General features: G+C 39.0%; 3 protein-coding genes across 3 annotated transcripts; 2 read left to right on the top strand and 1 right to left on the bottom strand.

Moving 5' to 3' along the window:
- The first annotated feature begins 1,164 nt into the window (after positions 1–1,164).
- cul4a (cullin 4A) lies at positions 1,165–9,789 on the top strand. The gene is made up of 20 exons (XM_074666564.1): positions 1,165–1,792; positions 2,648–2,763; positions 3,051–3,155; positions 3,850–3,918; positions 4,006–4,079; positions 4,157–4,319; positions 4,409–4,498; positions 4,584–4,666; positions 5,178–5,245; positions 5,479–5,597; positions 5,698–5,890; positions 6,524–6,628; positions 6,723–6,833; positions 7,228–7,313; positions 7,444–7,551; positions 7,755–7,868; positions 7,952–8,057; positions 8,149–8,321; positions 8,643–8,795; positions 8,893–9,789. Exons 1-20 carry the CDS (start codon positions 1,651–1,653, stop codon positions 8,986–8,988), a joined length of 2,274 nt encoding a protein of 757 aa, XP_074522665.1. The 5' UTR covers positions 1,165–1,650; the 3' UTR covers positions 8,989–9,789.
- Positions 9,790–11,368: 1,579 nt separating this feature from the next.
- On the top strand, positions 11,369–17,655 carry lamp1a (lysosomal associated membrane protein 1a). The gene is made up of 9 exons (XM_074666962.1): positions 11,369–11,751; positions 14,698–14,804; positions 14,898–15,117; positions 15,299–15,460; positions 15,559–15,764; positions 15,856–15,981; positions 16,073–16,139; positions 16,228–16,395; positions 17,118–17,655. Exons 1-9 carry the CDS (start codon positions 11,697–11,699, stop codon positions 17,255–17,257), a joined length of 1,251 nt encoding a protein of 416 aa, XP_074523063.1. The 5' UTR covers positions 11,369–11,696; the 3' UTR covers positions 17,258–17,655.
- Positions 17,656–18,090: 435 nt separating this feature from the next.
- On the bottom strand, positions 18,091–26,156 carry grtp1a (growth hormone regulated TBC protein 1a). The gene is made up of 8 exons (XM_074666963.1): positions 25,421–26,156; positions 23,175–23,326; positions 22,904–23,062; positions 21,756–21,880; positions 20,650–20,746; positions 20,128–20,300; positions 19,073–19,258; positions 18,091–18,967 (listed from the first exon to the last, which is right to left on the bottom strand). The coding sequence occupies exons 1-8, from the start codon at positions 25,492–25,494 to the stop codon at positions 18,875–18,877; spliced, it is 1,059 nt and encodes a 352-aa protein (XP_074523064.1). The 5' UTR covers positions 25,495–26,156; the 3' UTR covers positions 18,091–18,874.
- Positions 26,157–27,518: the final 1,362 nt, after the last annotated feature.

The following is a 27,518-nucleotide window of genomic DNA, read 5'->3' as shown; positions in this document are numbered from 1 at the left end:
ATTTGCAAAGTTATCCTATGATTTGCATTTACAATGCAAAGTTTTTGTTTTTGTTGTTATTGTTGTTGTTGTTGTCTACTATAAAAATATCTGTGGTGTCAGCAGTGATTTTAGAGGGTGAATATTTTCCTTTGCTGTTACTGTTAAGTAACCAGGGGTACAGTGGTATAGGGAAGCTATTGAAAAAATACTGATAAACCTTTACTTGAGACAATTTTTCACTACTCATACTTTTTTGTGACACCATTTTACCTCACCCCTTCAAGTACATTTCCAATATATAAGCATCATGTCAGACATTCATGACACTATCAGGTTACTATTATCACAAAGACGCTTGATTATTTTGCCCAAATCAACGCACAATTTCTTAAATCCGGTGTTGTGAAAATCAAGGACTTGTTGAGAGATATAGTCTCTCCACCATGTCCTGGGTCTGCCCGGGGTCTACTCTTACAAATCACATGATTAGGTGTTTATAAGTTTACACTACAAAAGACATGAGAGGAATCAAAAGGGGGGTTTCTGTAGTTGAGCTGTAATTATTGCATGGTGCAAGTATAAACTTTATAAATGTGACTTTTATTTCCAAAAATGGTTATCAAAGCTTTTTTTTGAAGCCTGTAAATGTTAATGGTTAATCTGTTGTTGGTGTTGTTTATTCCTAACATGTTGGAAGCCAGTTGCTTACTTAAAAATAGAGGACAAGTACAGAGAAAAACACTATACCTAACCAATACTTAAAAATAAATATACCATCTCTATTATTGATTTTAAAAACAGTGATAATTTGGGACAATTCACCTATCAATACAAACTGCTGAGTTGCTGAGTTTGTGACTTATGTGTTAATGCATCAACAATATACGAAACACGTTGATTACAGTGAAAATGGGTCAATTTCATAACACGATTTTACAGCAGAAATATTTCAAAAGTATTACAAAAGTTTTTAGGATTCTTTTCCTTCTTTTAATTAAATTTCATTGTTTTAAATCGATGACAGAACACTTTTAAATTAAAAAATAAAATGTAAACAAATGAGTCATCATAAGTTTGCAAATAACTTTGTACCCTTGGTAAAATACGTTAGGAATATTCCACTCATATAGAACTCTACGTTACATACAAAAGGTCAGTGAACGCATCTCGGCTGCTTATCACCCAGGATGCACCTGTCCAACTGAACCGTCTGAGAAAAGCCATTTTGTTGTGCTAGCTAGCTCTGTGGGTAAAGAAAGCCTCTAATAATATGGGTATTTTATCTCAACGCTAACTATGTCCCTTGTACCCGTTTGTTTACTGCTGCAAAATACAATAATTAAATAGGTTGTAAACCTGCAAGTGTCGAAGACCGACATGGACTAGCACACGAAGCTAAAGCTAACTGAAGTGTGCTGCAGTTTGTGTTAGCTCTGTTCAGTCAGATGGCGTTACTTATGTTTTCTGATTATTCAACCTAAGCTTAGCCTTGAGTTTGTAGATGTATTTTGAATACTTTGCGACTGTCCATGCTGTTAACCAAAGACAGTTGGTTCAACAAAGAGGCTGTGTAAGTGACAGTGAATAAATAAGGCGACTGAACAATCCAACACTAACTTAGCAAAACACTTGAAGCATACAGCGTTAAGCCAAAGCGCTAATCTGATAATGGCAGAGGACACCCGACAGGACAAGAGAGCCAGCTTCTCTGCTATAACGGAGCATAACACCAACGGGATGGCCAGGACCTCCGCCGTGGCCTCCAGCAAAACAGGGGCTTCAAAGAAATTAGTGATCAAAAATTTCAAAGGTAAAGTCACCTGAGTCTTTCTACTACAGTTATATTTATCATACTGCGACAGAGGATATAACTCTAGGCTCTTACTGGTTAAGTTTGGTTTTCTAGCTATTGTTTTAGCTAAGTTTTAGGTACAATGTTATACTGTGATAGTGCGTGTGTTGAAAGCTTCTACATATCAGATAAGGTTCTTCCTGTAGTAATCAGAAATGCTCCTAAGATTTATTGAAAAACAAGCAACTTTGGTGTAATCCAGTGTATCTTTAATTCACATTTAATAGAGGATGCTTCCAAAATTTGAACTTACAGAGAATGTTGTTATGTCAGATATTTACTCACTTCCATCTCATATAAGACTCTGAGTCAATGTAAATTGCCAGGTGTATGCACAAAATCAAGGAGATTTCATTGTACAACATGCACCAAGGGAAAATAAAATCTGCTAAACTGCATTGCTGTCGTTAGAGTAAGTACATTTTATACACAATTAATAACTATAACCCCTTTTATTACAGTTAAAGCTCTAAAATGTTTTTTTTTCCTATATGTATGTTTATGTTTACACCTCGGGGTAGAGTGTGGTTCAGAAAAAATATTTAGGTTAATGTGATACTTTTGGTGGGAAATTACATGTTTACTGTCCCCTCAAATAGCTACACTTGTGCAGGGTTTCCTTAATTAGATGTCAGATTATACTGATATAAAGGAAGAAACTGGCCAAGGAAATTATTTTCCTTTTAACAGTTTAAAGAGTCCTGATGTGCAACTTCTGTTTGTGTGATGCGTCATCATATTTTGTACCCAAGTGGTGTTTTCTGAGTTTGATGTGGCACATAAACTAACACTTCCTCTTGCTTTTTGAGACAGACAGGCCAAAACTAGCTGAGAATTACACTGAAGACACCTGGTTGAAGCTAAGAGATGCAGTGGGTGCCATACAGAACAGCACCTCAATCAAGTACAATCTGGAGGAGCTCTATCAGGTGTGTGGTTTGCCTTGTTTTACACAACTGCAGGTCTTTATTTTTCTCTGCGACCCTTCGGAGCACTGTCTGATTATTAAGGTGTAAATCAAAAACAAAAAAGAAAAAAATTGTAACCTTCTTTAGTCTAGAGTTAAATCATAGAAACAATAATGTCTATCAATTTGCATTCGACTAAAAAGTGAATTGTATTTTCTGATCCCTTTCTTCTGTTGTTGTGTCTTTGATCCAAATTCTAACTCAGTTTCTCTGCTTGTCTGTTGCTCTTTCCTCTCGTTTTCTGAAAGGCGGTGGAGAACCTCTGTTCCTACAAAGTCTCCCCCACGCTGTACAAGCAGCTCCGACAGGTTTGTGAAGATCACGTGCAGGCCCAGATCAACCAATTTAGAGAATATCCTTTTTCTAAAAAAAAAAAAGAAAAAAAATGGAACAGCTGAGTCAGCCACATCATTATCACCATCTGCCTCATGTTTTGTAGACTCTCTTTATCATGAGCCATGAACTGTGCTGTGGTTGTCCCAGTGGCTCTTCTGTTGGATTGCACCTGATTTGGCAGGCCTCTGCAGGATTCTCCACATTAGTTTGATCCTCTGTTTTCAGCCAGCAATTTTCTGTAAAGCACTGAGTCTTCCCTCTGCCTGCTATTGTACCTCTCCAGCTGATGTTATTGCACTCAGCTCTCACAAGGGGTCAACATATGACTGGTATGGGAATTATGTTTTATATTTTTCTATCCAAATAAGACTATGACCAGCAGCGTATGACTGACAGCTTAAGCACAGAGCATTGATAATGTACAACAAAGCAATGACTTTCTTGCAAAATATGAAGTTACTCACAAACCTCACCAATCATTGACAGTCTTATAAAAGGAACTGAATTTATATAATAACATCTGTTAGACTGTGTTTATTAAGCTGATTAACAGGCTTTGTATAAGCAGGCTGGTTTTCTTTATGAACTCAATGTAGCATTTAAAGTCAGACCAGTTTGTTGATGCATGCTGCCTTCTCAAAGTATTTCATTGATAGTTTTGTTTTTGTTTCATAAGTGAGTTGCAGAGTTTTTCTTAACATTGAGTGTACAGAGTCTTTGGACAACCTGTCCTTCCTGAAGCGAATGAATCGCTGCTGGCAGGACCACTGCAGGCAAACTGTAAGTATGTTTTACAATGTATCATGTTTTAAAAGTGTTATGCAAAGATTCAAATTGGAGTCTCATGTTTTATTTTGGATTTTACAGATAATGATCCGAAGTATCTTTCTCTTTCTGGATCGTACCTACGTGCTACAGAACTCCCTGCTCCCCTCCATCTGGTAAAATGATGCTTTACTATAAACACTAACTGTTAAGGTAAATCTTGAAGACTGATGTTTTGAATCTTTCTTTAAAGGGACACTGGGTTAGAGCTGTTTCGTACCCATATTGTGAGTGACAGCGCCGTTCAGAAGCGCACAGTGGATGGCATTTTGGAGCAGATAGAACTTGAAAGGAATGGAGAGACGATAGACCGCAGTCTGCTCAGGAGTCTACTAGGCATGCTGTCAGACCTACAGGTACTTGATCACCAGTTTCAAAAGACTAATCGGTTCAGGAACTGAAATCGTTGCTGTTTCAACCTCTGGACTGTCTGACTTTTGATTAGGTTTACAAAGATTCCTTTGAGGAGAGATTTCTGATTGAGACCAATCGCCTGTATGCAGCAGAAGGACAGCGGCTGATGCAAGAAAGAGATGTGAGAGAGGCATTTAAAGAATTTATATTTGAGTTTTTCATGTATTAAGTTATTTAGCATTAACATCCTCTGTGTGTGTGTCCAGGTGCCTGAGTACCTGCACCATGTGGCTCGTCGGTTGGAGGAGGAGAATGATCGTATTGTGAGCTACCTCGACCAGAGCACCCAGTAATTTTATTTTTCTTTTCATCATATGATCTTTAGACATCCTTGACTGCCCCCACAATTTTCTAAATGATGTGTAAAATAAATGTGGTTTCAAAGCGTGTTTTGTGGCATAGAAACTGCAAACTATCTCTGCTTTTTGAGCAGTAGACAAAGGTAGCATCATATTCTGGTCCACAGGGTTATGTTCACTTGTTGCCAAGTAGTTTCTGTTTCCTTTTTATGTTAAGATATATTGTATCTATCTTCCTCCACCCCTTTTTAAACTCTTGTTATTTCAGTGTTCTTGCTTTTACCCCCTCATTTCAGTGAATCTAGTTTCCTAGTGGTTTTCCACACACAACCTTTGAATAACAGTTGTAGTCTCAGCTTTTTAGAAAGTGATAAACAAAAAAAGTAACTGAAACTTTGAAGAAACCTCCACAGAGGGTCATAAGATCAGGAGTCTGATACATCTATGATCTGTAACACGTTTTTTAACTCTTCTCAAAATGTCTCCTCTGTTTTTCCACAGGAAACCCCTCATTAGTTGCGTTGAAAAACAACTTTTAGGAGAACACATGACTGCAATACTACAAAAAGGTATGCCTGCATGTTCAGTGAGAGTCCCAGCATTAGGTTTTGCATTTTTGCGTATACTGTACTACATTTTACCATATGTTCAGATAAGATGCCAACCTGCTTTGTAAAGTAATAACTCCAAAAGAATCCAGTTTTGAGTCTGTAATAAACCTAATCTATACAACAAAATGAAACTTCAGTTTTTGATTATAATTGCATTGTGCTGTTTGAAAATGAGTATTGTGTTTGCTCAGGTCTTAGCACACTGCTGGATGAGAATCGTGTGACAGAGCTGGCGCTCCTGTACCAGCTCTTCAGCAAAGTAAAGGGAGGACTTCCCACGCTGCTTCAGTTCTGGAGGGATTACATAAAGGTACATGTATATATGTGCAGACATACCACTCAAATCAATTCAACTCAGAAATCACATTTTTTTATTTGTCCTTATAAATGTTCAAACTCTCTTGTCACAGTCCTTTGGGGGAGAGATCGTCTGTACTCCAGAAAAAGACAAAGACATGGTCCAGGAGCTGCTGGACTTCAAGGACAAGATGGATAATGTGGCACAGAACTGCTTTACACGAAACGAGGGGTTCATCAACGCCATGAAAGAGGCCTTTGAGACGTTTATCAACAAGAGGCCAAACAAACCTGCAGAACTTATTGGTGAATCAGACTGTTTCACTCTTCTATTGCACACAATGTATGAGAGACTTTTTGGTCATTTTAAGTTTAACGTTTTCTGCGTAAAGGTATCTTGTTGATTTAACTTAATAATCCGTGTCACAAAGTTATCAGCACAAACAAGAAGTCAGGGTGTAGACCCTAACAATAAAGCAGGCTATAGATGTTGTGATAACCAAAAAACCCACTGCATAATCGCTAAAAAGAGTGTTTCATATTGGGGATTACTCATACTGCTGCTTATTAATGTGAGCACAGCACAGGCTTTGTTATGAGGTAAAATTGTTTTTTCAGCCACTGTGCCTAATTTTTAATATATGAAGACAGGCAGACTTTATCTGAAGAGGCAGACCACAGTATGTAGAATAAACACAGCAAAATCTGGCTCAACCTGACCACTGCTCTATAACAAGGCGATCATATACAGTGATGATGTTTCTACCAACCCAGTGGGCTGTGCACTGATGCACTTGCAGTAAACACATTTGTGTGTTTATAGATTTCTAATCTTATAACTTTTAATTACAAACTACAATTTTTGTCTTCATAAATGAGTTAAAACAGCAGACTTTGTCATGGTTTAACAGTCTTTCTTGTTTATTCTTTATCATAAAGCTAAATACGTGGACTCGAAACTAAGAGCAGGGAACAAGGAGGCTACAGAAGAGGAGCTGGAGCGAATCCTGGATAAGATAATGATAATCTTCAGATTCATTCATGGTCAGTTGCACCTATTTCTGCTTTTGTGGATTTAATAAGTTTGTTGTTGCTTTCTGGGCCACATGACCTCACACTGTTTTTTTCTCCCATTTAGGGAAAGATGTGTTTGAAGCATTTTACAAGAAGGACTTGGCCAAACGTCTGCTGGTCGGCAAGAGTGCCTCTGTTGATGCTGAAAAGTCGATGCTCTCCAAGCTGAAGCATGGTGAGCCTCCGTGTCTTATATTCATGAAAAGAAAGTTGTCATCAATCAAAATCAATGCCATTTTTTTCTTATCTAGGATTGTAATCGTTGATGTCTACTTAATCAAGAACAATTCGAAGTGTTTTACAGTTTTGTTGACCTTCTTTTTCCTTTACAATGATCTCATTTCTATGAAACTGGGTCTATATTTGGACAGTTTTATGTTTTAAAACAAATCCATGATCACTTGTGTTCAAGTTACCCCTTGATCTTCCCTTTTCATGACAGTACACTAAAATAACCCTTTTTATAAAAGTATTAAAGCAGATGCTGCACACTCAGAAGTGGTCTGTTATTTGTGCATGTGTGAGGATGAGAAGAAGCCAGTTGTTATATTCTGTGTTTTCCCCTCCAGAGTGTGGAGCAGCATTTACCAGTAAGTTAGAGGGAATGTTTAAGGACATGGAGCTTTCCAAAGACATTATGATCCAGTTCAAACAGGTTAGTAAAACATCTATATCTAACACAAACATGCATTTGTTCTTTCATAATTACATAACAGTATGTGCTGTGTCAAAAACTGCAAGTTCATACATGTTTTTTAATGCAATCTAATTTTTGTTCATACCAGTACATCCAGAACCAGAGTGAGCCAAGCAACATAGAACTTACAGTCAACATCCTCACCATGGGCTACTGGCCTTCATACACACCCATGGAGGTCCACCTCCCCCCGGAGGTGAGCTTTCTCATGTTGGAGTGCAGTTCTCACTGCACACTGTTTACTTTAGCACTTAGATAGAATTACCATGATAAACGCATCAAATCAGTGGAATTGACACGGCACCAGGTCACCTTAATGATGGATCAACCTGGATCAACTTTACATACTATTTTCAGGAAGATCCTAACACAAGTATCATCTTTTTTACTCTGTAATAGATGGTTAAACTTCAAGAAGTGTTTAAACTCTTCTATCTGGGAAAGCACAGTGGGAGGAAGCTGCAGTGGCAGCCCACACTGGGCCACGCTGTACTCAAAGCAGAGTTCAAAGAGGTAAGTTTGTGCTGCAGCATCTGTACAAATTGGCAGGAGTTAACCATCAGAGCTGAGTAAGCATTGACTGCTTCCTTCTGCAGGGTAAGAAGGAGCTCCAGGTCTCTCTGTTCCAGACTCTGGTGCTGCTGATGTTCACTGAGGGAGAAGAGTTCAGCATGGAGGAGATCCGCACAGCCACTGGCATAGGTTGACCATGTCTTCACATACGTAGTACTACTGTTGTAGTGTTGGAGACAAATCAAGTGTGAAACTAAATACACTCTCTGATTCTGCACAGAGGAGGGAGAGCTCAGGCGCACGTTGCAGTCTCTTGCCTGTGGAAAAGCCCGTGTCCTTAACAAAAACCCCCGGGGGAAAGATGTGGAGGATGGGGACCGTTTCAATTTCAACAATGACTTTAAACACAAACTGTTCCGCATCAAGATCAACCAGATCCAAATGAAGGAAACGGTAAGCACAGTTTTAACATCAAATTTGTATTTTTTATAGTCATTTTTTCATACACTTCTTTAACTAGTAAACTTTATTTCACTTTTTTTACTCAAATCTTTACTGACAAAACATTTGGTTTGAGACATGACGGTATAGAAACAGAAACTTCTTGAAAACTGAATTAAAAAATTAGTCTTGTGCAATGATTTACTTACAGTTCTGCTTATTCTTCTGTTTAGAAATTTATTAAGACAGTCCCCATTTCCCCTTCCTTTCTCTGAAACTTGACTGCCTTTGCACAAGCAACACTCTAATTCTTTGAATAAATACTTCCCAAAGGTTGAGGAGCAGGTGAGCACCACAGAGCGTGTGTTTCAAGACCGGCAGTATCAGATTGATGCAGCTGTAGTGCGCATTATGAAGATGAGGAAGACCCTCAGTCACAACCTGCTGGTGTCAGAACTCTATAACCAGCTTAAGTTCCCAGTCAAGGTAGAGTATCTTAACTACCTCAATTTTTGTACATTTATTCAAAAACACACACACACACACAAATCTTGCAGAATTTCATTTGCTGTTCTCTCCACAGCCAGGTGATTTGAAAAAGCGCATCGAGTCCCTCATAGACAGAGACTACATGGAACGTGACAAGGAGACTCCTAACCAGTACCACTATGTTGCCTGAAGGGGAGCCACTGTTTTAGCCATGCTTTCTTCACAGCAAGTGTACAACTGGCTGCCCCCAACAAACACAGCATTACAGCCCTTCAGCCCCCCTGACTTTCCTCTGGTGCTCATCTTTCCCTCCATTCACGAGCCTGGATGCAGTGTCCAGATCACACAGAGCTCAAGAGACAAGAGAGAGACTTGGCCAAACTATTCCCACTGTGTCATCTTTAGTGGGAGGGGGCTGGAGGAGTGACCCGGGTTTTTAATGGTTGGTTTATGTGACTTACAAATCTGCTAATGCAAAACTCAACTGCAAGATAACTTAGCACTTTCCCTCTAATCTGTTTTTTTCTTGCTCCTTGGGATTGGGATTTTTTTTCTCCATCAAGTTGTTCTAAAATCACTTATTTTCTACTATAGCTGGTTTGTCTTGAGTTTTAACTTTTTGTTTTATTTTTGATCAGGGCGTGTCCTCATGAATGGCTTCATCAACTGCTCAGTGTAAACCAGATTAGTGGGTTGCTTGTTTTGCCAGATAAACAGCTGTTGAGGACATAAAAGATGTGAGAAAAGACTTGGGGCAGGGGGTTAAGTGAAGTATGGGATGGCCATGTTTGGATTGCAGGGGGAGGGTTCATTGCTTGTGACAGAAGCTGATTTACATGCAGGTAAGCCACTTTGGTATTTCTTTGGGTACCTTATATGTTTTGACCAAAATGTCCAAATGTCCAATGTTACGTGCTGACGTTTTTGTAGATCAGATTGTATTCTATGTAAGAGTGAGAAAAGTGAACCTGAATAAATGGATATTTAATGACTTGCTGGGTGATTTTTAGGTAACCACTTAGTGATGCTTGCCTCCCTCAGCTGGAGCTTGCTACAGATTACTTGCTATAGATTAAAGATGTGGCTGAATGTCATATTAAGTGAAACAAAGGAGCAGTGTCAAATGTTATCTCTTTGGTTGTACAGTCTTTGGAATACATACAACTACCTTTGGTGTTTGTTTTCAGCCTATAATCTTAATTTTACAAAACATGACTGCACATTATTCTATTATCCCATCAAGCTTGTTTTGATTGGCTTTAGTAATTAGTTTAGAAAAAAGGAAGTTGCACACTGTCAGTGTACTTGATGTTTTTGCCTGTTTCAAGGAAGAGTACCATCAGAGGGACACCAAAAACAACAGGAGTACATTATTTGACACTTTTTCTGCTTAATGAATACTAATCATCTTCAATATTTAGTTATTGAAGAAGTGTTATTACACTCTAAAAATGTGTATGATCAAATCAAAAATGTTTGTTTGTGGCTGTTTTAGTTAGCCAGTTAAATGTTTTTTGGGATTTAAGTTTGAAAACTCTTAAAGCATCAAATATGTCTAACCCACACACCTTACATTCCTTTCCAGTCAGTCTCATTCAGAACAAAATATACCATCTATTTGGGTTATTGTAAATAAGTGTTGTCATCCTTTTGATGTCACCCATGTCAAAGTTTACATTTTTGAAGTTAAAAGAACTTAAAACCAAAAATTAAAAGGTGGGTCCTGTTACTTTCACTATAACAGTAGGAAAGTACAGCATTTCTGTGATTTAAAGGGGATCTAACACAACGAGGTCTACAAAGAGTACAGCCCTGACAATAAGCTTTCATTTAAAAGTAAAGTGCATTAAGTTTGTCACAAAGCAAGGCCAAGCCGTGGCAGGGGAATGTGGTGGGGTCCTGATAAGTCTTGTACAGCAGCATTAAAGCAGCCCCTGCGTTCCTTCGGGGGTTTTACACACCCTCGTGAATTGATGAAGGTGTCAGCTGACTACTGGCAACTCATGCACTTTCAGCTTGCACATCTCTCTATGTGTGAGTGTTGACTCTCACATGCTACCTTCCATTTTACAGAAAACTCTGCTGTGCTCCAGTTCATACATATAACCATATCATTTATCTCTTGCATGCTGGGTAAATATTTCAGGAATGTTGGGACCAGTTTGCATTTACAAACTCAGCCTTTGACAACCACTGTTCTATCAGAAATCCATTTCATTTAGAGAATAAACATTTAGATATAAAGGGGAAGTAGTTCTTTGTTATTACATTTTAATTACTATGATGAAATTCCTTGAACAGTCACAACTCTGAGAAATTTCATTGTAGCGTTACTCCAGGAAGAGCACTAATCTTCTCATGATGTCTGGTATCACCCTCCCTTTTCCTTGAACAGTTATGTAAGTGTGCAGCCACTAATATATATGATTACAGTGTAAGTATATGAGAGAGCAACCCCAAAGCTTTTAAATTTTATGACATTTTGTTTTCATCACAGGGCGGAGGAGTATTGCCTTGAATGAAGCTCGTGAAGAGAAGGGGGGGCAGACTCACGTGACTGCGAAGCTCTGAATGCTCCCAGTTCACATGACGTGAAGAGACATGGCTTAAGCAGTCTGTGTGCCTGTGACCGACATCTAAACGCGTTTTCCTGTTCGATTTTAGTAAGACATGATTTATGAGGGCGGGATATTTCTTTAAGATTTCGTAAATTACAGCAAGAAGAGCAAAACTGGCGCTTCGTATTTTGACTAACGGTTCGTGAAGTCAAGTGCAGTTCTCGGTGCGCTCGTGAGAACCCACCTGCGCCTGCAGCGGTGACACACCGGTTTCTCTCCGGGCTTGTTTTTTTTCTGCTGGCCTCCTTTTGTGACATCGCTCTGCTGTTAAAGCTAGAAGATGAAGCTCTGTCACGCTTTGGCTGTGCTCATCATCGCCTGGCTTGCAGTGATAGGTGAGTGTTTTGCGGTTTGAAGCCCTTCACCATCGCTGTCATGGCTCGAGCCATCTTAAGTAACCGTTTGTAAGCCGTAACGTCAACATTCATACTAACTTAGTTATCGTTAGCTAGGTTTTTATGCTCCTTCACCTGAAACGAGATGCTGCAGTCAAACCTTAACCCAAAGATCGACGGAGAGTATTTTGGCATTGATCAGCGATGTTCCAGCTTCTTCATACATGTGATCATTACGCTCAACTGAAGGCAAATTGAGCGTTTCTGTTGTTGGTACAAAGCTTTGAAGATACAGCTCTTTCATATTTTAGAGACAGAGTTTATGTAGCACCTAAATGCAGCTCAAAGTTAAAAATTGGAAATAGTCAAAAGAATACTTTGGAATAAAAATGGAGTGACAAATAAACGCAAAAGAGGAAGGAAAAAAAGTTTGAGATAACTAAAAGCACTAAAAAACAACATGCCAAAATGATTAAATAAAGAGTTAAAATGAAAAAAACAACAACAACATTTATGTTATAAGACCATAAAATTTCCACAAAATCCAGAGTATTTCACATGGATAAAAATGCGTCTATATTTTGCATAGAGTGAACATACATCCAAGGACTCACACCTCACTTTGATGTGGAGATCAACAGTAATATGTGACATGTAATTATGTACAACTTAGAGGTCAGATCAGATAAGATGTACTTGGCTTTAACCCCCTGTAGGATGTAGGAAAGTTCAGTTTTTTCAGTGCTTGACTGAAATATGTGCTTGTTACAAGCAACCAGAGGAACTTACTTGACCTGAAAGAAGATAATATATGGACTTTGAGAACTTTCAGAATCCAAAGGTTGGATTTCCTTGTTGTAGGCTCTATTCTATTCTATTCTATTCTATTCTATTCTATTCTATTCTATTCTATTCTATTTAAATGCCCACGTTTTGTTATGGTGAACCAGATTGACCCCATTGTTGTGTCATTGAGAGGTTCACATGACTGGGATGATGGTTTTTGTTGGCACACAGGCCATTAGGGGCCTACTGATGGTGTGAGTTTATCAGCATTTTAATCTCACACACACACACACACACACACACACACACACACACACACACACACACACACACACACACACACAATTCTTATTTGGTAACTTGTTCAGTTTTATATCCAACTTTGTATCATACTGAAAGTGTCTGCAGCAATCTGCAGGCCTATGAACTTTCACCATCACTAGCATTTCCACCATCACAAGAAGTATTGTAGAACAGTTTTCTGTTGTTATTCTCTCCATTCAGACTATCTACTCCCTGATACGCGCAGTCACGCAGTCTCTTTCACCTCATGATCAGATTGCAGTGTTGTGCAAACTGTCTGCTGTGTGTTGACATGGAGAACAGATAGGTGACATTAGGGTCAAGTTTCAGCAGTGCAGCAGAGGAGAGAGTGTGTAGTTCACCCAGCACAGAGAAACACATTTTTCAATGTGGTCAATTATTACTGTGTCAAAGGAGATAGGAAATCAGAGGAGGGGGAGTGCACAGTCAGTTGGTTGTGTAATGAATGAGTTACAAAATTAGTAACAGTAGTCTAGTGCACAGCTAACACCAAACACAAGCAAACAGTTAAATAAATCTGTTAATATGAAATATAATCTGGTAATCGGCAAACTTCAATTACAGAAATCCTGCTTAGCATAGAAAGAGTGCTTGTTGCAAGTGCATTTCCAATCAATCAATCAATCAATCAATCTTATAGTGCAGATTCACAAAATATGTACTTTGTGTTTTAACATTAAAAGCTACCCAGTATTAGGACATTGATCTGTCTCTACGTTTGGTGAATACAAAAGAGAAATAGCACAAAAGGACAAGCTTTTTCCATTTCTTTATTGATAGTATTTCTTATAAATGTGAAGCAAAATGTGAAATTCCCATATTGCAACAAGATATGGCTCACTGTGAGTGCACGAGTCCTGTAAAGCTTCCATAGCTTCCAAACAAAAGGTTTGAGGGTTATTCTCACACACAGGAACACTGACAGCAGCAGTGAGTCGGCAGTTTCCATGGCATATAAAGGTATTAATAGCCTACCATGAAAATGTGAAAGTTGGCAGGTTGGCTGAGCGGGTAAATGCTTCGTGGTTATTCAATTCATAGAAGGTTTGGCTCTACATCTGACTCTGGATCTGTTACACACAGAGTGAAAATAAAACCCAGAAGCTTTTGCTTTTTTATATATATATATGATTTTATTTTGCAGGATTCATATACAAAATTTAGGCTCACTGAACAGTTGCACAGACAGTGGAGCTGATATAGTATGATGTGTTGTATAATAAGCAAAAACTCATTGCAAATAAAAATGTAAGAGTAACATAAACATGTCCAGGAAAGCAGCAAGATTTTAAAAACAATTTCTTTTCTTATGAAATAGATTTAGCAAAAACTTCAGTTAATTTATTGGTTTCAACATGTAAATGTGTATGTCTGTCAGCATTAGCTGGAGGGCTACTCTAAGCTCTTAATATCTGTCAGAAAGAGTCTGCAGACCTCTGCTGGTGACTTGTATAAACTGCTTGGTTGTGAATGTAGGGCATAGTGTCATGTGACACAAGTGGTTATGCCGTCTTAATCCTCTGTTATCATTTATACTCATGGAGAAGATTTTATCTAATGGATGAGTCATATCAAAACAAGGACATCAAGATAAAGAAGCAATAAACAAGGGTGTGTTATTCTCTTTATTATTTATGAGCTGCTTGCATACAGTGAACTAAACTAGCTGTAGAGATCTGACTTATGATCAGGCACATTGTGGATTCAGATGATTGTAGTTAAAAGTAAAATTGGCATGTTTTGTTTTTCCACTAAAGAAAAAAGTGTAAGGCAGTTGAAGATAAGTATACTGTCATTATTTTTTCATTTTTAACAGACTCATTGTGTTCTCCTCAGGTCACGTTCAGGCTGTGACTCTTGAAGTGAATCAGGGGAACTCCACCTGCATCAAAGCCGAGCTCTCTGCATCCTTCTCAATCACATACAACACCTCCAGTGGCACGGTATGCACAGCACTCCCATTCCTCTCCCTTAAAGCATTAACACTGACCTTATTGATCATATCTCACCAGTTGTTTCTCCTGTCTTTTCCCCAGAGAACAGCGCAGGTCTCTCTGCCTGACTCCTCCACAGTCGATGCAGGCAGCAGCTCATGTGGCACAGACGGCAGCTCACCGTGGCTGGTGGCTGTGTTTGGAGCTGGTCATGCCCTGGGGCTTGGTTTCTCAACCAACGGGAGTCTGTACAGTGTTGCCAACCTGACACTGCAGTACAACCTCAGCGACACTTCAGTCTTCCCTGATTCAGACAGCCTTGGTGAGAGCAGATCCAACAACAAACCGCCCAGTGCAGCAGTGCACATTCACACAGTGCACATGTAAAGACAGCATGCTAATGTTCAACATATCTTCATTGCATATTAATCTGATATCAGACGGTTCAATTGGCAAAATTTTAGTGAATGTGGTCAACTGTTTTTGTTTTTGTTTTCATCTAGATGTTGTCACTGTTGTGTCATCTTCACTTGGTATTTGGGCGACGATCAACACAACCTACCGCTGTGAGAGCCCCACCACTTTTAGTGTCGGTAGCGCATCCGTCACTTTCTCTGGAATGAGGCTTGAGGCTTACATGCCACAAAACGACCTGAGTCCAACAGGTGCACACCCCATTCATTCCCAAATATACAAATTTCTAGGTTTCTTGACTTGTTTTTGATATGCGACAATACATTCTTTATTATTTCTCTTGTTGCAGAGAGTGTATGTACGGCAGATCAAGCCAGCACTGCAGCTCCACCTACCACTCCCGGTACCACAACAACCCCAGCCCCACCACCAACCCCACCAGGGATACCTGAACGGGGAGCCTATTCTGTGAGCAACATCAACGGCTCAGTGTGTCTCCTGGCTCGGATGGGGCTGCAGCTCAATGTCTCCTACTTTTCTCTATCCCAGAATAAGGTAAATGACAACTCACAACTCATATTAAAATAATAAACAAACTCATTTTTCTTCTGTGTGATAAGCTAAAACACTTCACTCTTTTTTCTAGACAATCCAAGAACTTGTAAACCTAAGTCCCAATGAGACCATTGTATCAGGATCATGCGAGCCCAGCAGTGCTTCCTTGGTTTTAACACAGGAACCAATCGCCACTCTCAACCTCACCTTCACCCTGGTAATTTTAAACTTTCTCCTCTATGAATTTAGATCTTTTTACAGTTTTGCTCATACTTGTTTGTGTTAATCGAGCCCTCTTCTATTCACAGAACTCCACAAACAGCAGGTATCGCCTGAGTGCAATCACTCTGCTGGCTAACTGGTCTGATATGACAGGTATGTCATTGTCAAATACCACATACTTAACTTGTGTTGACTGTGAATTGTTTAAATTAAAGACCTACTGACCCACCTCTCCTTGCAGCCCCTTTCTGGGCCAGTAACACCAGTCTAGACTACCTGAGGAGCACGCTGGGCCGCTCCTACATGTGCAATGCAGAGCAAACTCTGGCTGTGGTGCCAACTTTCTCTCTCAACACATTCAGAGTGCAGGTGCAACCCTTTGAAGTGACTACAAACCAGTTCGCCACAGGTAACAAGGCTTTCTGTGATCCTCCCTGTTGCCCTGCTGCTTTTGATCCCTACCTATCCTCTGTTCTTTAGCAGTGATTTTATAGTAGGGTTCTCTAGGGTTGTTAAGATATAGAAACACAACTGTTAATGCATAGTTGCTATTGCAAGTGATAATTGTAAGGTTTTAACAAGAGAAATTTACAGACCTGCTTTGCCTAAATAGGTACATGACATCAAGTATGCTCCACTTTCTCTGTAAAAAGAAATAAATAAAAATAGAGCACCTAACTACCCTGATTAGCCTTTACCTCCTGATTCAATTCTAAAAGTTTTTGTACAGAAGCTTCAATTGTGTCATTTGGTTGCATCAAGCCTCGCTTTATGTGTCACTGTTTGTTATAGCATTTTTTTTCTCATTTATCTGAAAAGATCTGGTCCAACCCTGTAAAAAGACATTCTTGTTGTCTGGATTGTTTCAGCCACTAATGAGTGTGTTCAAACCATTTAAACTGTGAGGTTTTGGATAGGCCTCAAACAGTCTTGAATCAAAAAGGCCATGGGTTCAGAATCAGTAATCCCTCTATTCATCATTTCAAAAGGGCTTTCAACTGCTGACTGTGGTCAGCCATGATTAAATACACTCACACCAGACTGCCTCCACTGTAGAAATACAAAGAAGTTTGCATATCCATATCCAAAATTCTGTACAATCTCTTCTTATTTGCTCTTTCTTGTCTGCAGCGGAAGAGTGTCAGATCGACCAAACACAAATGTTGATCCCCATCATCGTTGGAGCAGCTCTGGCTGGTTTGGTGCTCATCGTCCTCATTGCATATCTGATCGGCAGGAAGAGGAGTCACGCAGGATACCAAACCATCTGAAGTGACACTTCATTTTAAACTGAAACCAGCAGACTGAAGGGTGGAGATGAACCTGAGTGTGTGAGTGAGGGCGTAGACGCAGAATGAGTGAATGGAAGCAGTTGGTGCTCTGTGGTGAGTGCATGCTATTTTTGCATACAATGTTTGACCTCCAGGTATTTTATTTCACCTTCTCTTCGAGATGATTAGAAGCCAAAGATCTGCAAACTTTAGTCCGTGTGATCGTCTGGATGGTGTCTGCCGATGGAAGCAGTTTGAACTGCTGTAGCAAGTTCACCATCAGCTGTTCTATTCTTGTTTCATCATGTCCCTGGAATTGGTTGAATATGCCTGAACTGCTCTTTCATGTTGTTCAATAATTATTTATAAAGATTCTTGTAACCCATGCATTCACAGAAGCAGAGAGAGGGAGTGATGAAGAGATTGACTACGAGAACATCCCTTAAAAGATCAAATAGCTTGAGCACAGTTGGTCAAGAGATGAGTTTTTAAAGCTGATCGAGTTCACTGCCAGTTTCCATAAGCCTCCTGAGCTTTATGATTATCCCAGAAACTCCAAGAAAAGGGAAACTAATATGTATCTTTCCTCATCATGTTCCTCCAGAGCCAAAGCTTGAGCTGACCCAGCAGTTAAACCCAGCTTGCTAAGCACACTCTTGATTCTGTAATAAAGATGTGGATTGCTCCTTTGTGTAATGCAGTGTGCAGCAGTCAGGCTACAAACACAGAGGGCAGCTCAGCAGAAATAAATCTGTATTTATCAGTACAACTCAATTAGTGCATGGGTAAACGTTCTGTCCCTGCTTTCCCCAACCTTCTGGAAATTCATGTAGATATGAACTGTTGTGATTTGAGCTTTTATTTTTTTGAAGAAAGTGGTTTGAGCTCGTTTTCTATTATGCATCTTACTGAAAGTTAATAAAAATCTTACAATTCCACAGCTTTGATTATTTTTCTTTGAGTATTTCATTGCATCAGCTCAACACATTTGGTATGTGTGAAATAAACATTGCAGGTGTATATTACATTATTCTGGTTCAAAGCAAAAAAAAAAGTCTGACAGCACAAACTGAATAATGTTTTCAACAGATGAAGGAAGCAGCCCTTTCACATGTGCTTACACATCCATCAAATGGCTCGATTGATGCATACATTTTAAAAAATTGTGGTCAGAAACCACAACAAAAACAAAACCAAGAATGAGAGGAGAGATTTTGAAATGTTTAGGAAGTATGTCATTTAACACTCACTACAGCAGGGAAGCTTGTCATAGGCACAGCAGGCCTTGTGGCTGTGTTTACAGCGTGCAACACATCATTATTCTGACATGGTCTCTACAGTGTGTCTGACTTCATGGAGTAAAGTGCAAAAATACTACATATTAACAAAAAAGACAAACATGTTAATGTCAAGTAGATCTATCAGTTTAAACACAAAGCTACAATTATTCTTCATCTTGACCTTATACTTACACTTAATCTGTGTGATCATCTGTTTCAGAGAAGTTACACTTTATTACGTCAGTATGACAATGAGTCAGTAAAAAAAAGTGCAAAGTAGCTGCTGGGACCTGATCCCAGTGGAATGTGATTTGACTTTGAGATTGTCCTGTTTGGTTCAAGATTCTTCTGCAATGATGCGAGAGCGACACGTCTCCCGCAGCTTAGTCAGGGTTGCCATAGAGAGGCTCCCTGGCTCAGTGAATATTTTCTAGGAAAGACAAAAAAAGAAAACAACATAGTTAAAGAGTCCAAGGAGGAAAATCATAAGGGATGTCTATCTTTTCAAACAAGGCCAATAACTTTGTCCTTTTACCTGCATGAAAGTGTGGCATTCATCCACGAATGGTCCACGGGTGATTTGTTTGAAGTTTTGGCAGACATCTGGTAAAGACTGGGCCTGCTGGATCAGAGCCTCGTTGTGATGGATCAGTGTCAGAGCAACACGGAACAAGATCTTGGAGCCTTCGTAAAACAGACAATCCCAAATCCGCAAAACTGTCTGAGTGGAAAAAGCAAAAGAGGGTCAGTATACTTCTCAAACATTAGAGAGGAAACTGTTACATCCACCTTTCATCAGTTAGTCAGTTAACTGGTGAAAATGTATATAGAAATGTATTTCTTTATTCATTCCACAAATTTGAACCCTTCTGTCAGATGACTTTTATAGACACTCTTCTTTTTCCCATTTTGCACTTTATTACTAGACACCTTACACAATTGTAAACCATTCAACAGGATTTTAAACACTCTCTACTAGAGCCCGAACGATTAATCGGTTGGGCCAATTAATGGGGCCAATTGTGCCTGTCACCGATTAATCAACATCAGCCAAATTTGTAGCCGATTATACAAATATTTTGCTCCACGGAGTGCTGTAAGAAGAGGAGCTCAGCTTCCCTTGTCAGAGAAAGCTACATTTATTAACTTCTATGCACTCTATTTACCATGAACACAGTCAGGGTGTCCACATATAACTGACTGTTATCAGGTGAAGCTGAGAAAAACCTCAGCTGCAGGAGTAACACTGAATCAGTTACAGGATAAGAAACTTCTGAGTCTACGGTATGAACCATGCAAACCGCTACATGTGCAACACAGAGTGAAGCTCCATTTGTATTTGGAGAAAAAACACAGTGGACAGAAGGAATTTTCAACAACACAGAATGTTGATCAAATTTCTGAGGAAGTTGAACTTCTTAGTACAACTGCCTTTAAGTTGATGCACATAATCCTGTGTATAAACTGTAGAAATTGTCCTAAATGTTTTAACTACAAAACATCGACATGATGATATATCTGTTAATCAATCACACAAATTTGCTGGACTTTCTTATGGTCATGCCGTAAAACACACACAAACACACTCACCTCCACAGGTAAAACGTCTATGTAGAGGCAGATGAACCACCGAGACACCACCAGGGTCCACATGACATTATGATCCACCATGGTTTGCCAGACTCTAGGAGCTTTAATTTTCACCAGTTCCCCCAAAACTTCTTGGTCTGTTTTTAGCCCGAGCATGGCTGGACTGTAGTAGTCTTTAGTCAAACACACATTTTAAAGGTTATACAATGCAGACAGACTGCAATACATGAATGTATGAAACACATGCAAATAAATGTTAAATATAAAAACAAAAAAAAATCTCCTCCTCTAAGCAATCAAACAGAGTATAATCTAATTCATATTTACATTTCCTCATTGAATACTGAATACAAATGAAAACACACTGCAAAGCTGAAGCCATGCACAAACCAAGACCCAGTGACCTCAGACAGGGTTATTTTTAGTTAAGAGAATGGGATGAGAGCACCTGCACAGTACAGTCCTGACGTCAAACTAACAGCAATTCAATGTTAAGACACACACCAACACTTACATACACACCTGGTAAAATTCTACCAAGCAGTGCATCCATCAGCCAGAAGGACTTTTCTTCATCTTTAGTGATGATGAGGAGATACCCAGCTATGAAGTTCATCCCCTGGAGACAAAAGAGAGACATGCTCAGGTTACACAGAAATCTTATGATCCTGCCTGAGCAGCTTTTACTGTAGCCTGCAGAGCTCTTTTTATTAAACCATCCATGGGACTGAGAAGGCTTGACCTCCTGTGAAGCAGCAACTGTTATTTATTGGGGCTTTTTATGCAAATATAAAGAATAATAAGCACTAAGTCAAAGTTGACAGCTTAAATACATCCAGAAATACACACTGACACAAGGTTTAGCCACACCTGCAACCTCATCCCCTAAAACATCATGTTTGTGCTACTTTAATGTAAATGTAACATATGATTTTATTCATAAAATAAATTGGAGCTTTACATTTCATTACACGTGACTCAATAGTTTAAAATAATCAAACAGAATACTTCAGGCTTCTAAAATCACTGATATATCATTAACAAAAGTTTAAAAAAAACATACATTTAAATCCGAGAAAAGAATTATATGCTGAAAGGTGATCTGTGTGTGTGTCAACAGCTGGACACACACAATTGAGATGTACCCTTGGTCACAGCTCTGCAGCCTGTTTGAATTGCAAATCAAGCCTCTGACACTCTGGTGAATCAGATTTTCTTTTTAAATGTAAATGATGAGTGATGGGCAGCTGTGACAACACAGACTTGAACAGAGATTAATTGGGCTCATACATATTGGTTGTTTGTACAGTCACTTCCCAGACTAACATAACCATGTATTTGTAGATATTTATAACTCTACACAATCAAAGGTAAGCTGATAGCTCATTGATGTTATTCTAAAATAGAAGGATATTTTAGTCAGCTATACATGTTTTTTTTATTATCCACGCCAAAAATGACTCTTGTCCCTCAGAGGATTATCAGGCAAAAAACAAACCATCTGAATGAAATACTGCATGATTATGTGGATCACTTAAAATTACCTAATATTTCTGTAACTGTACAACAAGGTGCATGAATGTTGATGTGATGCAACATGCATATTAGACTACATCTTTGGTCATTACCTGACAGTAACCCACAGAGGCGTTGTGGTGGCCGTAAGCCAGCAGCACATTGTACAGAGCTTTCTGCAGACAGGGGCTGGATGACTTGCGAAACTGGACGTTGTCTGGAAATGTTCTGTTCAAGTCTGTAAGAAAAAAATGCACAGAGTAAGTGCTGTGTGTTTCTAACAAATGAGGGAGTAGTAAGAAAAAGTCTGCCTAACAAGTCACAACTGTCAAGTCAGTCCTGAATTCAAACTAGATCTGAAATAAAACGTGTACAGCTTGTTGTCTCTTGTGTAAGTGTAACTCTGCATGCAGAAACTGCTAAAAATGCATTAACAGTATGTAAAGCAATAAAAGCTTAATTTAATACTTTTATGACACAGATGATGTAATGTTCTAAAAATGGCCGGTCAAATACACAGTGCAGGCATGGATTTCAGGTAGCTTATTTAGTTGCATGAGCTCCATACTTGTGAGGTGAGAACTGTCTGAGAAGGATAAACCGACCACAGCTGTGAAAACTTTCCAGGCCTTCAACATCTTTTGTTATGTTGTGATGAGGCCCTGTGCAGTGTTTTATTACCTGAAACACCCTCATATCTAAGGATCTATCCCTGCCTATCCTGTCTTCAGTTTCCTCGCTAGAACCTTAAATCAGCACTCCCTAATTATCTGTCTCGATGCCCAGTCTGGATCTCAGACAAGGAAACATCAACAGGGTGGTTGGTCTCCCAGAATCTCATTTCCACGTAGTCATAAAAACATCTGTATGTCACACAAACCACGAAAAACATTCAATGATGCCAATTACAGGAAGGTAACAAAAAACTGTTGTGCAAATATATGTGCACATGACTTTTTTTATATCTTGATTATTCGTCTTCTCTTTGTTTCCAGAGTTAAAGACCAAATGTTGAATGTGAAAAAGCAAATTAAGTGTAGACTCAAACTAAATATGTTTCCGTCTTTCCCTGTTGTCCTTGACAAAGGAAATGGTTTTTTTTTCTATCCAATTGTACAAGTAAGGGGGGTGTAAAAAGAAACACATCAGATGTTAAAATAGCTAAAAAATTTAGTTTAGGCTGGTGGTGTGAAGTGTGTGGGAGCTTTTATGGACACCTAAGTGACATGAACAAGAATTTGAAACTGTTTGACACTCTGACCTGTGCAGATGGTCTCCACCAGTCTTGGGTCATGCTGTGCTCTGAGCAGGGACTGGTAATATCCTGGGTTCTTCTCTAACTTTTCATGAGCTCCACTGGCTGCCATCCAGATCAGAGTCCTGTGCTCATTGGGAATCCCTTTGCGTACATAACGTTTTACTGTGGGAGAAAGGGGGAACATTTCAGTTTAGTTTTAGTGAGGAATACACACACATTCACACATGCTCTCTATCTCTTCAAGGGTACGGGCAAGTGCAGTTTTCACGCTTACATTTGACATTCTTTTGCACTTTGTTTTTCCCCTTCAGCAGTTTGGACCACTTAATAGAGCGCCGAGTAAGCACAACCAGATACTCAGACATGAGCTCCTCATATGACTCATAATCAAAGTCCGCTGAGCGCTCAAAGCCATACGGATCCACACTGAGAAAAAAAAGCACAACGTTAGAAAACGTTACCAGCATTAAAACATATTTGATTCACTGAAACTTTAACACTTAAAGCTCAGTGAAGCCAAAACTGGGGCTAAATTAGAACTGAATTGTCCTTTCTGAAGTGTTTTCATGATCAGTTTTTGATTACCTTTAACTGCTGGTGCATGTAGCATCTTCTTCTCATAATTTTCACAAACTCAGCACCTTGTTAAGGCATATTTAGATTACATTTAACCAGTACTAGAGATAGACTGATATGGGTTTTTTGGGGCCGATACCAATACAGATCATTTGTAGTCAAGGAGGCCGATAATCGATATTTGAAGCCAATATTAATTTGCAGTCAAAGTGAAAATATTGGTGTCAAAATTTTGAACAATACAAACTCCAACAGTTAACTTAAATCAAATACCTCTAAGTATGAGTTTATTGAACAGCTCCCAGGCTTAGCAGCATGTTTTATGAAGTTAAATTAAGACTTTTAAAAATAAACAGCTAAAGTTTCTACAGTAAATTAAGTTTTCCAAAGTTTCAATGTAACTGCAATAACTATAATAACTACACTGCTGATTGGCTGTTTCCCAAGCCATGGCTCTGCTTGTAACCAATCAGATGGTACTGTGGGTGGGACAGCGCTGGGGACTGAGTAGTGACTGCAGACAGCAAAGCGGCTGCATCAGAAATGCATAAAAACAGTTTTAAATTTGTTTCTTATCAGCCGTCAGATTAAAAAAAATGGCCGATGCCCATATGCCTCAAAATGCCAAATATCAGCCCCGATGACCGGCCTATCCCTAACCAGTACAGCACAAAAAGACTAATAGCACTTTAAAAAAATTAAGTCATTTTTATTCTTAAGCATGGACATATACACTTTCAGAATCGATATTCTGATTCAGGATGAAGAAACTGCAAGTGTGTGTAGGTGGCTCAACCTCATGCTTTAGGTAACAAGATAATCTCCCTCTAGCTTAACCCTTTCTCAAAAGCAAAGTCATCCCCAAGGAAGAGCCTTATCTCATCAGCAGCACTGTGGTCTGTTACTGCATCTGTTTGAAACATGATAAAACATTTCAGGTTTCATAGCAGTTGGTACACTACACACACTTCACACAGCTTCGACAGAATGCTCTAATACTGGGTCAAAATGTATCATTATTTTCCTTATAAGAATGGTTTTGTAGACAAAACAAAGGTGAGGCACAAACTTAAAGCAAAGGTCTAGAGTTTGTAAAACCACATCCTGTTTTCAGGTGAGACGGCTTCCTTTCAAAATCCATATGACTTACAGAGTATGGTAAATTTCCACATGTAGAACAAACACACTACTACTTAATTCAGTATCTAGTTAATACAACAAACTAACAAAAAACCCCAGTAAACCCTTTTCTCATCATATTTAATGCATTCAGCTTCTGGTCTTGTGAAAGAGAGCAACTGTCTCAACCTTAAGGTCATTTTCGGGTCCTTTTAGTAGTTTTACTGCTATACCGCTAAACTGTCTGCAAATAATACGTGAAATGTCATTGAAATTCTGTTGCAACACAAACTACAACCTCAGGAGTATTGTTGAATTACTAAACATCTTTCCAAAATACTTTCATAAAGGCTTAACAAGATAAAGTTCAAAACAAGATTTATACTGAAGCTTTAAATGTATACTATTATTAGCATCACTGTCCTAGCTGTCCTCAACATAACTAAATATTTAAATTTTGATTCTATTCATACAAGACAAAACTAGAAGGAATATGTATCTTAAAAATGAAAACCACTGAGAGTTTGTTTAGAATATTGAAATTTTACACTGTTAAAAAACAAAAAAAAAAAAAACGTACAACTTCAGTCAAATATCGCGAGGCTACACTTTCACACTTCAGTAGTCTTTACCTGTTGAGTAACATCCTAAATATAGTGAGTTAATGCTTTCAATTTACACGTAGTTAGAGATAAAGTAATTACCTAAGACTAAATTTTCCAACCAGGTTAGTTACTTAACTACCTTTGCCTTCCAAGAGACAAAGAAATCTTAAATTCAACGTTTTCGTTCGTTTGTTTTTACCATATGCTTGCTAACGTTTACCTTTCCACTCGGTCCTTGGCTGTACCGTTTACAGCGGAACGGGTCTCACTGCTCGCCTTGTTCTTCTTCTCCATTGAGACCCTTCTACTCCAGTAATATACTGAAAGTCTGCGCTAAAGTTCTGCTACCTTATCCACGAATTTGTGTGTCCATAAAATGGGTGAGAAATCAAGCCCGGTCCAGACATGGGAGTCGAAGGAGTCACGGCTTTAAGTTGAGGTAATGTAGCGTTAACTTTTCACTTTATCCCTGTTGGCGTGCGGAGGAACAGGGGGCAAGAAGCTGCCTTTTCCTGGGATTAACAAGCTGTTCTCGAAAGCCACGAAGAAAGATCCTCACGTATTTCCACCACTCTACTTCAAGAAACCAGCCACCTCAGATTCTTTCAAACAGATTCGCCATTGTTCGATGAAGCCATGTGGAGGGAGCGGAGTTTGCCTTGAGTTTTATCGGCATCCATATGCACCTGCTGCTGCTGCTGCTGGTGGTTTTCCCTCTCTTCCTCGGACAGCAACCAGACGGCCTGTGGCGCTAAAATCAAGAAGGGAGCATAGAGACTACAAACAGCCGCTAAATTTAACCCAAAAACCAAATAGTCACATCCACTCCTCTGTCACGAAGTGATTTACTCTTCGGAGGAAGATTTCTAAGTAGTGACGTTCGTCCCAGGACACGCACGTCAATCAAAGCTAATGCTGCTTTCAAGTGATTCCCGTAACATCCTGCTTCAGAGCTCCTCGGTGACGGCTAAGTGTGATTTCTGAGGCATTTAGAGGACTTCTGGTGAAGAGCTTCACCAGAACGAAAAGGCAGAATAGTTCAGGCGATATTTCTCTCTGTTTACAACATTTTGTGGATTTTCTCCTATGACGTAAACTGTTGGTATTTACCCAAAGAGGTTTAGAAAAAGAGCTAGATCTGTTAAAACTGTACTTTTTAACCATTAGGCTACTTGAAAATCGTTTACTTATGCACACCTTCAGTTATATTATTACTCTCCTAAAATGTATAACCACCTTCACTTTGCACCGAGTGACCACTTTGAAACATTTATATATTAATTTTTTTTTTCTTTTAAAAAAAGTTGCTATATAGCATATTTTATATCACATTGAATTTCAAAACTGCTGCCACAGATACAGCTTGCATCACAAATCGTCTCATCTACCATGTGTGGTCAATAGAAATCCTCAGTTCTCTTTGTACTTTTTAGAGTCTGTAATTCCGATGACACGTAAAGGCAGCAGGAAAGGTAAAAAGCCACACCCTCTTCTGCACAGCCACGTAGCATAGGTAAGTATAGCCAGCTGTCAAAGAATGTGCTTCTTCGGGGAATTACATTCATCAGTAAATAACATTTGTGCAGCTGAGGGTTCAGGGCTCCCACGGTCCTTACAGATAATTCAATGTTTTCAGATGAGAGGGAGAATTAAGCTGATGAAATTAAGGCCAAATTATGGCAAGTTAAAGGATGACCTCAAAATTATTTCACCCAATTTACTAAACTTAATTTAACCTCACTTGAAATTTTTTTCCATAGCCAATGCCAATTCCCCACTGGGTCCCTATTAAACTAGGCATAACACTTGTTTAAAAATTAAACTTTAAAGTCCCACACAGAGAAGTAAAGATTTGCTCTTGCTGCAGAAGGTGGTGAGCATCAACATGACTCAGACTCAACATCAAGTCACCAGACTTTAATTTGATTATGTACTAATGAGAGTATCTGGAGTAGAGCTGCAGACACTGTGTGTCCACTGTCCCAAGATGTCATCAAGAGTGCTTTCCTGCTTTCTTGAACATAATTGTGTTATACTTTCTTATTAGCTACAATTGTGGTTTTAAGTGTGCCATAGATACTCTTTGATGTAACTAGGCCTTTTTATAAACAGAACAGTAACTCTCTCTTTTAGAATATCTTTATAAATCTACTGTGGGGAAAACCATCTTCATAGTCTTTCATTAACAAAGCTTCTTAACCTTTGATTGTAAAATTCTTGCTTCACATACACACAACTCATTAAACTCTCCATATGAGCACCAGAAGCAGAGCAGAGGGAATCAGGATAAGCTGGTACGGACACATGATGGATAATGC

The sequence above is a fragment of the Halichoeres trimaculatus genome, unplaced genomic scaffold (assembly GCF_033239565.1).
Source record: "Halichoeres trimaculatus isolate MK-OKI-2021-1 unplaced genomic scaffold, fHalTri1.1 fHalTri1_scaffold_3, whole genome shotgun sequence".
Lineage (NCBI taxonomy): Eukaryota > Metazoa > Chordata > Actinopteri > Labriformes > Labridae > Halichoeres > Halichoeres trimaculatus.
Note: the sequence above shows the minus strand (reverse complement) of the source record. Positions and strands in the feature narration are given on the sequence as shown.

Coding starts and splice junctions, on each gene's coding strand:
- cul4a (XM_074666564.1), top strand. CDS start 1,651: ATGGCAGAGGACACCCGACAGGACAAGAGAGCCAGCTTCTCTGCTATA. Junction 3,919..4,005: donor AGGACCACTGCAGGCAAACT/GTAAGTATGTTT, acceptor TGGATTTTACAG/ATAATGATCCGAAGTATCTT. Junction 4,080..4,156: donor TCCCTGCTCCCCTCCATCTG/GTAAAATGATGC, acceptor CTTTCTTTAAAG/GGACACTGGGTTAGAGCTGT.
- lamp1a (XM_074666962.1), top strand. CDS start 11,697: ATGAAGCTCTGTCACGCTTTGGCTGTGCTCATCATCGCCTGGCTTGCA. Junction 11,752..14,697: donor CGCCTGGCTTGCAGTGATAG/GTGAGTGTTTTG, acceptor TGTTCTCCTCAG/GTCACGTTCAGGCTGTGACT. Junction 15,118..15,298: donor CCCTGATTCAGACAGCCTTG/GTGAGAGCAGAT, acceptor GTTTTCATCTAG/ATGTTGTCACTGTTGTGTCA.
- grtp1a (XM_074666963.1), bottom strand. CDS start 25,494: ATGGAGAAGAAGAACAAGGCGAGCAGTGAGACCCGTTCCGCTGTAAAC. Junction 21,881..22,903: donor GGTGGAGACCATCTGCACAG/GTCAGAGTGTCA, acceptor TTTTTCTTACAG/ACTTGAACAGAACATTTCCA. Junction 20,301..20,649: donor GCTTGGTAGAATTTTACCAG/GTGTGTATGTAA, acceptor GTTTGACTAAAG/ACTACTACAGTCCAGCCATG.